The following is a 14,268-nucleotide window of genomic DNA, read 5'->3' as shown; positions in this document are numbered from 1 at the left end:
TATAACCATTTTATAACCAATATATAACCACTTTATAACCAATATATAACCATTTTATAACCAATAAATAACCATTTTATAACCAATATATAACCATTTTATAACCAATATATAACCATTTTATAACCAATATATAACCACTTTATAACCAATATATAACCATTTTATAACCAAAACTCACATTTTATTTCAATATGAGTGGTTTCTATTATATCGCTTTTCCATCGCCTGTAAACTTATGAATTATTTTGCACTTTAGATGACGACATACAGTTCATTGGGTTGTTACAAACTTCGTGGCAAACATAATATAAGTACACGCTGTTCAGGGTATAAGAAATGTAACGAATATATAAACAACAACAATATGTTTTATTACATATACATATGTACGTGTGTGCACCAATACATATGTGTTTTGTTGTATTTGATTTACTTTATTGAGCTGCACTTTGGCGCTGCTGACCACTGTCCACATGCACACATCCATACACACACACACACTCACACAAATGGCAAGCAAATCATAACGGTTTTGTGTAAATGAGATCAAGAACCGGGCAAAATATGGCCATTGGCCAGTTCAAGCTGTTTGCCCTTAATTTTATTTATTTCGAGCATCTTTCTTTATTATTTGCTTTGAGGTTAACTTGTAAATCTTAGCACTGCACATCTAACCCTCCTTAGTGCATGAGTATGCGTGCGTGTGTGTGTATGCGCGACGAATTATGCTCATGTTCGAAGCGAATATTGGCGGAGGAACACAGTCGCCAGCTCACGCAATGAAATTTACGCATCCCCAAGCGCTTGCGTTGCGCCCTCAAGGGCGGAGGGTTGGCTAGCAAGGATCTGGAGTAGGACGCTAGTCATGCAGGCGCATTGTGTGTGTTTGTGTCTCAATGCAGTCACTTATTTTGAGCGGATTTTCGCATATAAATCATTCATTATTCGCACACACTCACACATCCGTCGCTATGCTCGCCTTATTAACTTCCGTCTACTACTATCCCGGCACTACTATCATGTGCATGTGCATACATTTACATGCATATATGTACATATGTGTGTGTGCATGCTCCGTTTGTCTGCTGTCATTTGAGATTATGAATTTTAGCGTTGACAAATATTTGGGTCAATAACTTGGCTGCTCATGGAAGCGGCAAAGCCGTCTACAACATACAATTTTTAGCAATACCAACAAGAATAACAACAACAACACAAAAGTTAAGCGCATTAAATACGAACACAGACACACACACACACATGCCCACACAAGCATGTGTAGTTGGCAATAAGTTGAGACGCTGTCCGTTTGGCTGGATAAATTATAATCAATTCTGTGCTTTATGGCGTTACCAAATTCATATGAATTTATAACAACAACAACCACAACAACAACAAAGTTATTAAAAAGGGTGTCACGCCAGCAAATATATGCTTATTGCGGACCAAAATATTAGTTTTGCCTCGTGGGAGCTCTTTTTTCCCTAAAGATTGCGCCTAGGTCCACCTAAAGGAATTTTGAAGCAGCAGCGGCTAAGTGTGTCTCCACATATTCATTCCAAAGTATTGCACATTTCTTCCAATGCACATTATCCAAAATCCTATTATCAAAAAGGCTCGTCCGGCCTGGATTCGCAAAAGTAGCGGAGAGTGAACGGACAACTACCAGGACTCATTTGAAGACCTAGTCAGTGTGCACATTCCAGGCTGTAAGGGCGGTAAATTTTTCCGAACACATCTTTACGAATAATAAAATAAAATGTGCTTTCCATTCATTTGACCCATACAAATCTACCGGCACAGACGGACTCATTCCAGATTAGTAGAGACTGAACTCCATACACTGGTATTTCATATCGAAACGGCTCTTGAATATGAAGAAATACGCTCTTAGAGCATTCATGGACATTTCTGGAGCATTAGCAACGTCGCTACGGAATCTATTCTGAATAGTATCCAGTCAATAGGTGTTAACCCTGCTATGCAATGCAATGCTGGATCAGAAGCCTCTTGACCTCTAGTAGAATAAGAGCAAAATGGGACGCCGCTAGAATGACAAGGAAGTCTGTAGAGATACTCCGCAAGGTGTAGTGCTTTCTCCGCTTCTATGGATATTAGTGGTGAATAATAGCTAAGGAACTTAAACGACAAAGCCCCTAAGATAGTGGCATATGCGGACGATATTGTCATATTCATAAGGGTAGGTGTCTACAGACCATTAGCAGTACTATGAGCACGACTTTCAATACTCTCCAGAATTGGGTATCGCAAGCGGGTATGGGGTTGAACCCGGAGAAAACATATCTGTTTATGTTCACAAGAAACAAAATTCACTTCTCCGTCACCGAGATCAGTTGGAAAACTAACCTAACTCAACTTATTGTCGACAGCGTTATATAAAAGAAACCACACGACAGAGTGACTGGCATATGGTTGACTACAAAGACTCTTTGAAAGGTACTTCGTTTCTATTGTTATAGCGCCGGAAATCATTCCTGAAGCAATTTCGTGGAATGGTGCCGAGTTGACTGCCCTTGGTCGGATAAAAATGCGGGTCCGTTCCGGCTACTTAGATCTGACGGTTGTAAGTACTTCCTTCTCGGTGTCTTGGCTCAAATGATTTCACACATTTTATTATATCCAGTCTTATACGTTTCCAATTCAAACACTTTAGATGAGCTTGTATCTAACACCGACTCAGAACTTCTCTCTTCTGTATTTACAACCAAGCCCTTAGTTTGCATTAATCATTTTTAAAGACAGTCGGGATCATGGGATATGTGATACTTTGCCAACGAGGGGGCTACCTCGGACTGAGTAGGTAATTGAGAGGTAAAGTCCTCTCTCGACGAACATAGACCAAACTCTACAAGTCACTCATCATTTCGATCCAGCTATATGGTGCAGAGGCATGGACGATGACACATCTGATGAGTCGGCGTTACGAGTTTTCGAGAGAAGGGTTTCGGGTAAGATTTATGGTCCTTTGGGTCCCTTGTGCATTGGCAATGGCGAATGATCCCGACTATCTTTAAAAATGGCGCAGTCGATGGAACGAAGAGCTGTACGAGATATACGACGACATTGATTTAGTTCAGCGAATTAATTCGGCCGACAGAATGGATGAAACCACTCCGGCTCCGAGAGTGTTCGATGCAGTACCCGCCTGGGGAAGCAGAGGAAGAGGAAAACTTCGACGCTGTTGGACATACCAGGTGCCAAAGGACCTGGCTGCACTTGGAATCTATAATTTACTAAGCATTCCTAACTGCGCACCCTCTATTGTGCTATAATAATAGATGCATACTCGTTTCCTTTTGCGATTGCTCAAGATTATAGTTGAGTACTTATTTGAACGCAGTTCTTCTTGCATAATACTTCCAATGTGAATGTGTGTGTGTGAATGCTTTGTGCGCATAGCAACATGATTTGTTTCTATGTTATGATTGCAATAAACTTAAGGACATGCTTTGCACTTATACAATTAATTTTTCTTAAGTTGACAAACAGCTCACAAATTTGTGGCGTGAGAACGAGCTGGTTGTATGAACTTTTTCGGACCACTATGAAGTTCCTTTGTTAAGTCTAGTAGTTGCAGCTATGAAAGGCATCTGTCTTGGACCATGTCTCGCAAACTGATTATGAAGCACAACTCTATACTTATGAAATGCCAAGAGGGAGAGAGAGCTTTTGAATAATCACTGCTTTTACCGATGCAATAATGAACTGAAGGATTTACTTTTATACTGGTTGCCATCAAGGTTAAGCGCCAGCAAGCCTAAGAATGACCTGAAGCACATACAAATCTAAGATATTGGCGGAATTTGTGGTATTTTTATGCCCTCAATGGAGTGTATTAAGTTTGCCACGAAATTTGAGTGAACTAATCTCTCAGAATCACAACCACAATTTTTTGGAACGTCACTTCGTTTATAAGTATTCTAATCATCAGCTGGTAACATGGGATAAAAAAATGTCACAAAATTTGCTAAAATTTCAATATAAAAACTGAACTCGATCTTTTCTAACGACATCGCTTCGCTCCAAGGGCTCTTGAAAAGTACCAAGAAGATCCAGAGTTTTCAAACCAAATTTTGTTGAGCAATGCGGTCCACTTTTAGCTCAAGTGGTAGGTAAACAAGCAAAATTGCCGCATTTAGGGCGAAGACGAACCTGAAGAGATTCAAAATCTGTCATTTCATTCAGGAAAAACAATGGTTTGGTCAGGCTTGTGGGCCAGTGGAATCATCGCTCTATAAAATTCTTCAAAAATGATGCCGGTGAGAACGTAACGACCGCATAGATGACAATCCCGCTTTGATTCAGGCCTTGAAGAAAAGCATCACCACCAGTCGAAATGCTCGAACTAGTCAACGAAAATTGGACTCAACGGATTGGTCCATCAGAGACGTAGCCGTGCCCAACTTTTAAAAGATATAATATTCAAAAAACAAATGCCAAAGAATGTTTTTTCGAATAATAATGAACATTCCGCAGTAAATTTGAAGTTTTTGTGCCTTTTTTTAAGTAGGGAATCTCGAAAGGGATCATTCTTTATTAAACATATCGAAAATTTTATTGCATGCATTTGAACTCACCTTGCAGGTACACTGATAACATTTTGAAGTTATTTTCAGTTCCGTAATTTGCACCACTTCACCTTCATTGGAACACGATAACAAATTGCCTGCGAAAGAAAGAAACATATTGTAAGTTCTCTGAGCGAATGTGAGGAAGTTAAAGAAAAATCAGTCATCTAAAAATAATGGAAAATTTATTTGAAATATATTTCTATAATCTCAGATGACTGCTGTGACCAAGTGTATGAATACCGCGCGGCAATATTGGTACTAAAACCCTTTGTTAGCTTAAAAGAGCGAACGCGAGAACTGGATTTATAATGATCCCAAAGCTTTCGAGCTTAAATGACGACATCGTAAACTCACAGAGAGGATTTGGACTTCATGAGTTTATTTGTCAAGGCAATATATAATACCATCGAAGCTATCGAAGAAAAACTTAGGACTTAGTTAGCTGGTATTGTCGAGTTAACAGTCCTTAAACAATCCGTTCAAATCCGCCGTTTAACAAAATGTTGTTGTTGTAGCGGTATAAAACGTTACCCATATAATTTGAAGTCATGATGTCGAGTTGACAGTGCTTGGCCGGTTAAAAATTCGGGTCCATTTCGATAATATAGAACCGACTGTCGTTAGAGCAGTGAGGATCTCGACCAATCTGATTGACTTTAAATTGTATACCGGATATTTGATCAGGACTAAAAATATAATTAACATTTTCAAAAATTTTCATACGAATACATTTTGTGTGAATACAGGCACGGCTACGCTTACGCCATTTTTTTTCTTTGGCTTTAAGCCTCGGGAAGGCCTTTGGTACCTTCAACGAATTTAGTTTTTTTCGGAGTCGACTCATTTTTGGAGTGCCATTCACTAGATTATTGAACACTTTCTTCGTTATAATCATAAATTCACGTCTCGGTACAAGTAGTGGTGAGTTTGAAGAATGTAGAGTCCTTAGCTAAGTTGTGCATTGAAGCTTTTTATCAAAACTCTAACAAAATACGTTTATGTTGAGATCCTCTGCTATCACTCTAACACACTGTTTCTTTATATTTTCTCGATGTTATCAAGGGGACACCTTAATTTGCTTAAGATGCAAACGATCCAAAACTTCCCCAATCTTCGTGCATTATGGCGCAGGATGTAGATCGCGCTGCTCATCAGCTAGCGAAACTGATGTTAAAATTTCAAACAAACTCATTGTTCAGCTTTTTCGTTGATTTCGAGTAGTAAACAAACAACTGCCAAACATATATTCATTAACATATAGAAATCTAACTTCAATTGACAAAAATTCCCATGCTAAATCGTTTCCGAGATACCACAGTATCAAGACGAAGGGACGGACTAGCAACAATTCGACCCTTTGCAGCTGTTGGGAACCAGTTGCAAGACGTAACCAAACCAACCTCTAGCCAAAATATGGCTGCTAAGCAGGAAGGCGATGGGGATATCAAAAGTGTTGCCACTAGTAGTGCGTCTGTCAGGCAATGACCAATTTGTAAGGTCGGTGGCTCAGCGAAGGCATGGTATGCAGAGAAGTATCGACTGCCTACTTGCTGAGGTGGTTCCGAACACCAACAAATGAGGAGCTTACATCTATACAATTTTAAATTTGAACCGAAGACAAAGACGAAAGCGTTTACAAATGTGACCCGGAGCCGCATTATCATTGGTATGTTCCCGAAGAAGAAAGCCGAATGGAAATGAGTGCAAGCTGTGTTGACAAACACATCGCTGGAAGTACTTTTAAGCAACTTTTTTACTTTGGGTCTGACACCGTCATGCGCAGATACCGGATGGTACCAGTGCCAAATCAAGATGATAGCCTGTAATGACGAGCGATCGGTACAGCTTTTTATGGTTGTAACAGCCAAGGTTGAGGCAGTATACCGCGGAGCCAGGCAGGTAGTGTTCGACAGGAAAAACATCCCATCTTAAGGGCAAGGCTTCCGGCTACGCCATCGTAGCACCGTTTGCAATAACTCGGACTGACGTATGGAACGATTTACATCGAGATCTTAAATTGAAAGCGTAAAAAATACAGCTTGTGCAAGAACTAAAGAAGTCCGACCTTCCTAAGCGACATCGCTCGCTCTATGGGCTCATGAAAATATCCAAGAAGATCCGACGTTTTCGAGCCAACTTTTGTTCAGCGATGAGGACCATTTCTGGCTCAAATTGTAGGTAAGCAAGCAAAATTGTCGCATTTGGGATGAAGAGCAACCTGAAGAGATTCAAGAGCTGCAACGGTTTAATGTGGTTTGTGCGCCGATGGAATTAACGCTTCAGCGGCCGGTGAGAACGTAAGCGTCAATGACAACCGTTATAGCGCTGTGATAACCGACTATATGATCCGTGAAATTGAAGCTCGTGATCTCCGCGACATTTGGTTTCAACAAGACGACGCCACTTCCCACACATCGCATCAATCAATGGATTTATTGAGAGAACACTTCGGTGAGCAGATGATTCCACATTTTGAGTCGGTCGATTGGTGTGATTTTACACCGTTAGACTTTTTCCTGTGGGGATATGTAAAGTCTAACGTCTAAGCGAACAATACCGCTTCGATTCAGGTCTTGGAACAAAATATCACGCGTGTTATTCGCCAGTTACCAATCGAAATGCTCATCGAAAATGGGTCTAAACAGAAGGACCATCTGAGACGTAGCAGTGGCCAACATTTCAAAGAGTTAATTTTCAAAAAATAAATGCCAAAGAATGTCCTTTCGAATGATAATATGCATTCTTCATTAAATTTAAAGTTTCTGTGTTTTTCCTTAAAAAAAGGGAACCTTGAAATGGATCACCCTTTATATGCATTTCCAACAACCAAATTTGCCTCTACCTTATTTGTTTTTCTTATTTATGCTGGCGCTTAAGACATGACACACTCAAATACATATATTTTTTTATAAACATACACATACATACATACATACATACATGTATATATATACGCCCAAGCGCATGAGTCAAACGATCATATTATTTATGAGGTACCAAGAACACACTTCTAATGGCTAATATCTACCTGTAAGGCAAATTGATCGGACAAATCTTTCAGCACAGCAGCAAAAGCGAGGCACAAAAGGTTTTCACATGCACATGTGTGTGTGTTTAAGCGAGTCTGTGTGTGTGTGTAAACAATAGCGCTTATCAACACACTTAAGGCTTAAGTAAAAGCGGAAATGCTACATCATCAAATAGGTGTATAACAAACGAACTCCTGCACAGCAGCCAAAAACATGGATCGTCAACAGCAACAACAACAACAACAACAACAATTACATACAACAAAACAATGGTTGCTGCAATGTTGGGCAGCAAGTTGTTCGACGTTTCGGCCACTTGAGCTCATTAATGCACACAATACCTTGTTGCACGCATACAAATACATATACACATGCATATGTATACTCACGTTTGTATGTATTGTATGTGTGTAGCAAGTGATTTGTTGTTGTTTCCCTACATTTTATACTGATTGTACTTTAAGTGCTGCAAATACGTTGTTAAGTTGCATTGTGTTGTTGTTAGCGGCGCTAACATATTTAGTGGTCCACAAGAAAGACACAAACAAACACACACATACATGCATACATACATATGTATGTACATTCATCTTTATTCGAATATCTGCATTCTTAAACGCGCCGCCTCGCCGTTTGCCTTTTTCACTGGCCATTCTTAAAATCCAGCAACCGAGTCGAAACAATGCCTCTGAAATGTAGCAAAAACAACAACACCAACAACAAAAATGTTAATCAAAAACAGCAACAGCAACAGCAAATACAATAACAATAGCTACTAACAACAACTAAAACAAACTCCAAATATTTTTAAGTAGTAGCCGTGGAAATGTCTGCAGCGAGTAGGAGTACCGGCAGAAGGTAGTAAAAGGTACGCGCACCGACCACTAGGTGAGGTGAGACCACCTGCATGGCAGTGGCGCTGGCGCTGTAACAGGCTTTGTACTACAAGCGCACGCCTTCATGCCTTCGTATTCCTGGCTGCACTTTTGAAGGGTCAATGTGGCCGGCATTTGCACTGCATCCAGGAGAGACGAGACAATGCTGAATTTCTACAGTTGCAGACAAGTGAATAAGGAAAATAACAAGAAACAAGTGGAAAAGGGTTAAGTTTAGAGCAAAACCGTATAAAAAAAACTTTCCCAAATTCTAAGTGATAAAAGGTTCTGCAATAAATTAAGTTTTGTATGGTCACGACGTAAATGGGTTGGAAAAGATTTCGAAAAAATTGGTTTCATATCCTGGAAGATTTGAAATACTTGTTTAGTTTCGATAGATAGATAGATTATAGAAATTAATTGAGGTTTTCCACCACGACCTATGGTCTATTGTGCCCTCTCCTATATTAAATATGGTCACAAATGTGTAGCACTCTGAACAAATCCAGGAGCTTGCTGGGTGCGAAGGAGGTTTTCGATACCTTTACACAATTTATTGTAATATCAAATAAGCTAGTGAAATTATATGACAAATAGGCTCTACGCCTAAAATGAGGAACTGACTGTATTTTGCCAATATCTTCAATCCAAAATCGTGTAGTGCTTTGTGATATACGATTTTTGAAACTGATATCAAGCTCAAAAATATGTTATAGTCTAGAACTTGTACTGATCTACATATATGTAGGTTAGGTTAGGCTAAGTAATGAGGAAAGGATTACGAAGGATCCCAGTTGTACAGTTAAGAACGCCTTTGAGATAAAAAGAACACATTTCATTTCACATTTCTTGATTTTGATCGATTAGTTTGTATGACAGCTATATGCTATAGTATAGATTGTAGCGTTGCCGTGAATAATAATTGATTTTTGTCAAATAAAAAAGACAACTCAGCTTGTCTCGCTGGTTTTTTATATACATTACTATACAAAAAAATAGTAAGACTTTGTTAATAATTTTCAAATTCTTAATTTATTCTTCCAAATTTATGTCGTCCCCCACACAGTAATACCCCTTGGCCCCAATGCACTTGTGTCACTGTTTTTTCCAATCCTCGAAACAGTTGTTAAAGTCGATTTCCGAAATAGCCTTCAATACACGTAGCGATTCACGTGTAATGACTTCAACTGATTCAAAAAGGTTTCCCCGGAGAGGTCTTTTGAGTTTGCTGACTAGCCAAAAGTCAGACGGAGGTAAATCAGGAATGGTACGCCTTGTTGACAATTTGGCCGGTCGGAAGGAATACGGAGAGCACCACAACTCGATAATGGAAGAAAAATGTCAACATAACCTCAATTTTTGATCTGGTTTGAAGTGGTTTTTCCGGCTCCGACTAATCTTTGCCTAGATCTTTGGCGGATTGATCGTCTCTTTCCGGGTGGTAAGAATAGATGCAAGACTCATCGCCAGTAATAATATGTTTCATGGCATCCTGATAATCGGAAAGCATTGTTTCCCAAACGTTAAGGCGACGCCATTTTTCGAAAAAATTTAGTGACTTTGTTCTATTTTTTTGAGCTATTCTTCTTTATTTCCATATGAAGAAAACCTCCGCCTAAAGTCAACATATGTATTTGGTTCGAAGTTTATTCTTTAGCTCAGCAAACGTCCCAAAAGAGATCTGCACGAATTAGAAATGGTAAATTTGTCTTGGAAGATGAAGGCGAGGACAAAACAAGTTTGATGAGGCACTGGAAGCCTAACACGATTGAAATTATTTTCAAACACATGAAGAACTCGAATAATCCTTAGTAGTCTCTCCAGCAGTCATTAAAAAAGTTGTACAGCAACCGAATGCTTACAAATGCAAGGAAATTGGTTGTCATATGCGTTGAAGCAAAGAGACTTTGAAAGACGATTTTGCATGGCAGACGTGCTACTTGAACGCTACAAAAGGAAGTCGTTTTTGCATCTGATTGTGAGTGGTGATGAAAAAATGAAAAATGTATCCATTCCGACATCTCTAAACACAAAATACCATATATGAAACCTGGCCAGCCAGCCAAATCAACAGCAAAGCCGAATAGCTATGACTCCAAGATCTATATTTGGTGGGATCAGAAGAGCGTGCTGTATTATGAGCTTCGAAAGCAGGGTGAAACCATTAATGAGTAATAGCCTTGACAGACGGCAGCGTTAATCCGGATTAACTGCGCACTTAATCAGATCCAAATTTGTAGGTGACAGACGGCAGCTATGCGAGTTTGAAACTCTCATAAACAGCTCATTGTCCTTTTTATAATACATATTTTCAATGAATATTGAAAGAAGATAAACATTACGGTTGTTAGCCGACCAATTTTTACCAAACCATTTTTTATTACAAAAGCATATCAACACATTATTTTTGAAACTGCATCATAACATAGAAGTTTTATTGATATTATATTGAGAATTTGAGGGTTGCTTGTATTTCATTCACAATAGATGAAAATTGGCCATTTTTAACAATGTTGCCAACGAAAATCTCACAAACTCCCTAAAATTTTGAGAGTTATTTTTGGATTCAGCAACGGAGTTAGCTGTGGTAACTCCTGAATTAATCTCGAAAAATGCAATTAATCTGGTTTAACGCTGCCGTCTGTCAATGCTATAACGCTATAGATAACTACTCTTCCAATTAAAGCGAATTGTTGCTGAAGAACGCCCGGAATTTGCGACTAGATACGAGAAAATAATTTTCCATTTTGACAACGTTCGGCGTCATTTCGTATGATCGTTAAAAAACTATTTGGAATGCAGAGGATGAGAAGTTTTGCCTAACTCATGTTATAGCACACATCTTGCCCCTTCTGACTACTATTTTTCCAGTCGTTCCAGAAAACTCTCACTAGAATACGATTCACAATAGAAAAAAACAACCGCTTGTATATAATTTTAGACCCAATACTTCGGACGTTTGGCTGGATTTATTTGGTGAATGCAAATAATATTGAAACATATATAAATGTTGACTTATTTATAAAAGCCACTGAAATTTGAAGGGCCTGGAGGAAAATAAGCTATCGAGGATAGGTTAGGTTAGTCTATCAGGTCAATGAGCCACGCATAGCCCAGTTTTGGTCGTTTGCGATACTAGATGGAGTTCAGTCACTAGGTCCATGAAGAATAGTCATCCTTTAGGATGCCTGCGCTTGACTCGAATTTTAACAGACTCTGTGGGCTCACTATCGATACTTCCTCCAGTGTATCAAACCGTGTGGACCCCAAATGCTTAAAGCGTAGTCTTGCCAATGCGAGACAAGTGCACAAGAGATGCACCATTGTTTTCCAGGCGCCTTGCTCTGGACATTTCCTGCAGTCTTCTCAATCTGTCAGTCCTTTTCTGCGCGCGTGTGTCGTCAGTTAGTATTACGATCTTGTTCCTACAGTCTCTTGCAAGAAGCGCCAATAGGAATTTTCTATATTTCCGATCTACCGTGTTGCACATCCTCGATCGCATGGGATAACTCCAGTAACAGGCAGAAAGCACTTTTAATTCTCTTTATTCGGAAAGATGCACCGTACCATTGCTTTAGCGCAGTAACTTATCATTGATTTGGATTTGTTAAAGTCTCATAGCTTATCGATTTGCTTCAACCGCTAATTTACAATATGCCGCATACTGTTTCTATTAATACGAAGACCGTCTGTAACTTTTTATGCTGCTGTGTGGTAGGTATTTTGTACCATTGAGGCCGCCGCCGAGTTATCCAATCGTACAAAGTGAATGAAAACATCAGAAAAAGTGCTAGCGCCAGCCAAGAAGCACCGTAATTACCGAATGATGTTGCCAACAAAAACATGACACAACAAAAGCCAACGAAAGCGGCAACAAAAACAACAGCAGATACGATAAAATAACAGCAGCGAGGGCAAAGGCAAAGGACGGCAATCGACGACACGGCAATGCCAATGGCGAAAAGTAAAAACTCGACACGCCACATGACACACGGCAAAAAGAAGCCAGAGAAGCTGGCAAGAAGCGGTGAAAAGAAGATGAAGGAGAAGCAGAAGAAGAAGGGGCAGCAGCATGCATAGCATTGTCCGACATTCTTGGCTGCCTGCTGCTGGCCGCCGACTACACGCCGCGCTGCCGCTTATCGCACTCCATCGGCCAGACGGACACGGTGCAACAAAACCTTTACAACAACAACAGCAACACAAGTGTACAAGCGAGCCAGTGAAGAAGGGCTACATTGGTACTATAACCGTTGTCTGTTGTGTCAGCGGATGCAGGCCAGCATAATCAAGACATGCAACGGTTCACAAGTGCTGCTTTGGCTCTACGGCGCTTCGTCTCTATGGCTCTCGGTTTTGGTGATTCTCAGAAAGAGCCAAGTGCGTGATTTAGGACTTCGTAGCGACGCGGCAGCACGCAGCCGCCGTGGAAAAGTGTATGTGTGTGTGTGTCTGTTTACCGGTAATGGAAAACAAATGATAGCCAACAGAATTGCAATAACAAAAGCAACAATAATCATTTTGTCATTCATTTGTTTGCAATTTTCGTCTCTCGTTTTCCGTTTTGCAGTTACAGTTTTTTAATCAAAAACTTTGGTGCCCTGTTCTTTGCCAAAAGCCATAGAATGCGATTCGTGCGTGACTTTTAGATACTTAAGGGCTTGCTTGTGAAGCAATTAAATCGATAAATGTTTAAACTCAGAAGATAAGTTGGCAAGCAGTTTAGTGAGGTTATGTAAAAATCAAATGGGCAGTACTCAAGCTACAACAGGTATGGACAGTTACAGAGCCAAGAGAAGACTGTTGATATTCGAAAAGTGATTAAGACTTTTTTAAGGTTATCTTTGAAAAGCATTTACAGACTCTGAGCAGTCTTATGTTTGAAGAATATATTCTGCACTGCTATTATTTTTCTTCTTTACTGGCGTAGACACCTGATCTCTCCAACGGAGTGGAGATCTTTCTCTTCCTCTGCTTCCCCCGGAGGGAACTACATCGAATTCTCTTAATTCGCTGAACTATGTCAATGGGAAAAAGGACCACAAATCTTCCGCAGAAAGAATTTCGTTTTGAGTCGGCTTTTGGCTAGACGTTCCTCCGCCGGCATGAATGCCAGGACTCGGCGATTGAGTCTCTCTCCCAGCACGAGTCCTACACCGAATTTGCGCTGCTTTATATAGCCACTGTATTAAATGGAGGATGGAGTCATGTGTAGAAGTTCGCGCAAGTGAGGAAAGTTCTCTGAGCGCCATTCACTTGGAGTGGCCCGAAACGATTCTTTTAAATACGGCTCAAGCAGCTCACGACTTCTGGTCCGGTAGCCAAAAAACCTCCGTTTGAAGGCGAGTTAAAGGGAGAAGGCGCAACAGCCCCTCCCCAGAGTTGTGCGCTGGGTTTGGGACTCGCCACGTAAAACACATAACCAGTGAAGAAAAGAAATTAGCCTCGAATGAGAGACTGCTATTGGTGACAACTAATTACATCGAATTTGCCAACTTTCCTAAGTCTTGTTGAAACATCGACAGGTTATTAGGTTAAAATGTCAATCCTTAGAAGGATCTCGATAAGTCGCCTAACAGTTTTTTAACATTCGGATCTTTATCACAAGACTTTAGAAATCAATAAATAATATGGGCCTAAATCTGTCCATCTCTGATTTTAGACGTCTAGAGAGACCGGAAAAAAGTTTCAACTTAAATAGTTCATGGTATAATTTTTTTTTGGTTTTTGAGGTTATGTTTGGAAAACTTCTACAGAAGCTGAAAGTCT

At 40.0% G+C, this 14,268-nt stretch overlaps 1 protein-coding gene across 1 annotated transcript in view; it reads right to left on the bottom strand.

The window, feature by feature from the left end:
• Positions 1 to 14,268, bottom strand: part of LOC126755684 (BMP-binding endothelial regulator protein) — a 147,466-nt gene that overhangs the window by 22,787 nt on the left and 110,411 nt on the right. Inside the window, exon 5 of the mRNA XM_050468426.1 lies at positions 4,602 to 4,690. Within this exon, the coding sequence (XP_050324383.1) occupies positions 4,602 to 4,690 (89 nt within the window). The remainder of the gene's footprint in view (positions 1 to 4,601; positions 4,691 to 14,268) is intronic.

Source organism: Bactrocera neohumeralis, chromosome 4, assembly GCF_024586455.1.
Source record: "Bactrocera neohumeralis isolate Rockhampton chromosome 4, APGP_CSIRO_Bneo_wtdbg2-racon-allhic-juicebox.fasta_v2, whole genome shotgun sequence".
Taxonomy (NCBI): Eukaryota; Metazoa; Arthropoda; class Insecta; order Diptera; family Tephritidae; genus Bactrocera; species Bactrocera neohumeralis.
Note: the sequence above shows the minus strand (reverse complement) of the source record. Positions and strands in the feature narration are given on the sequence as shown.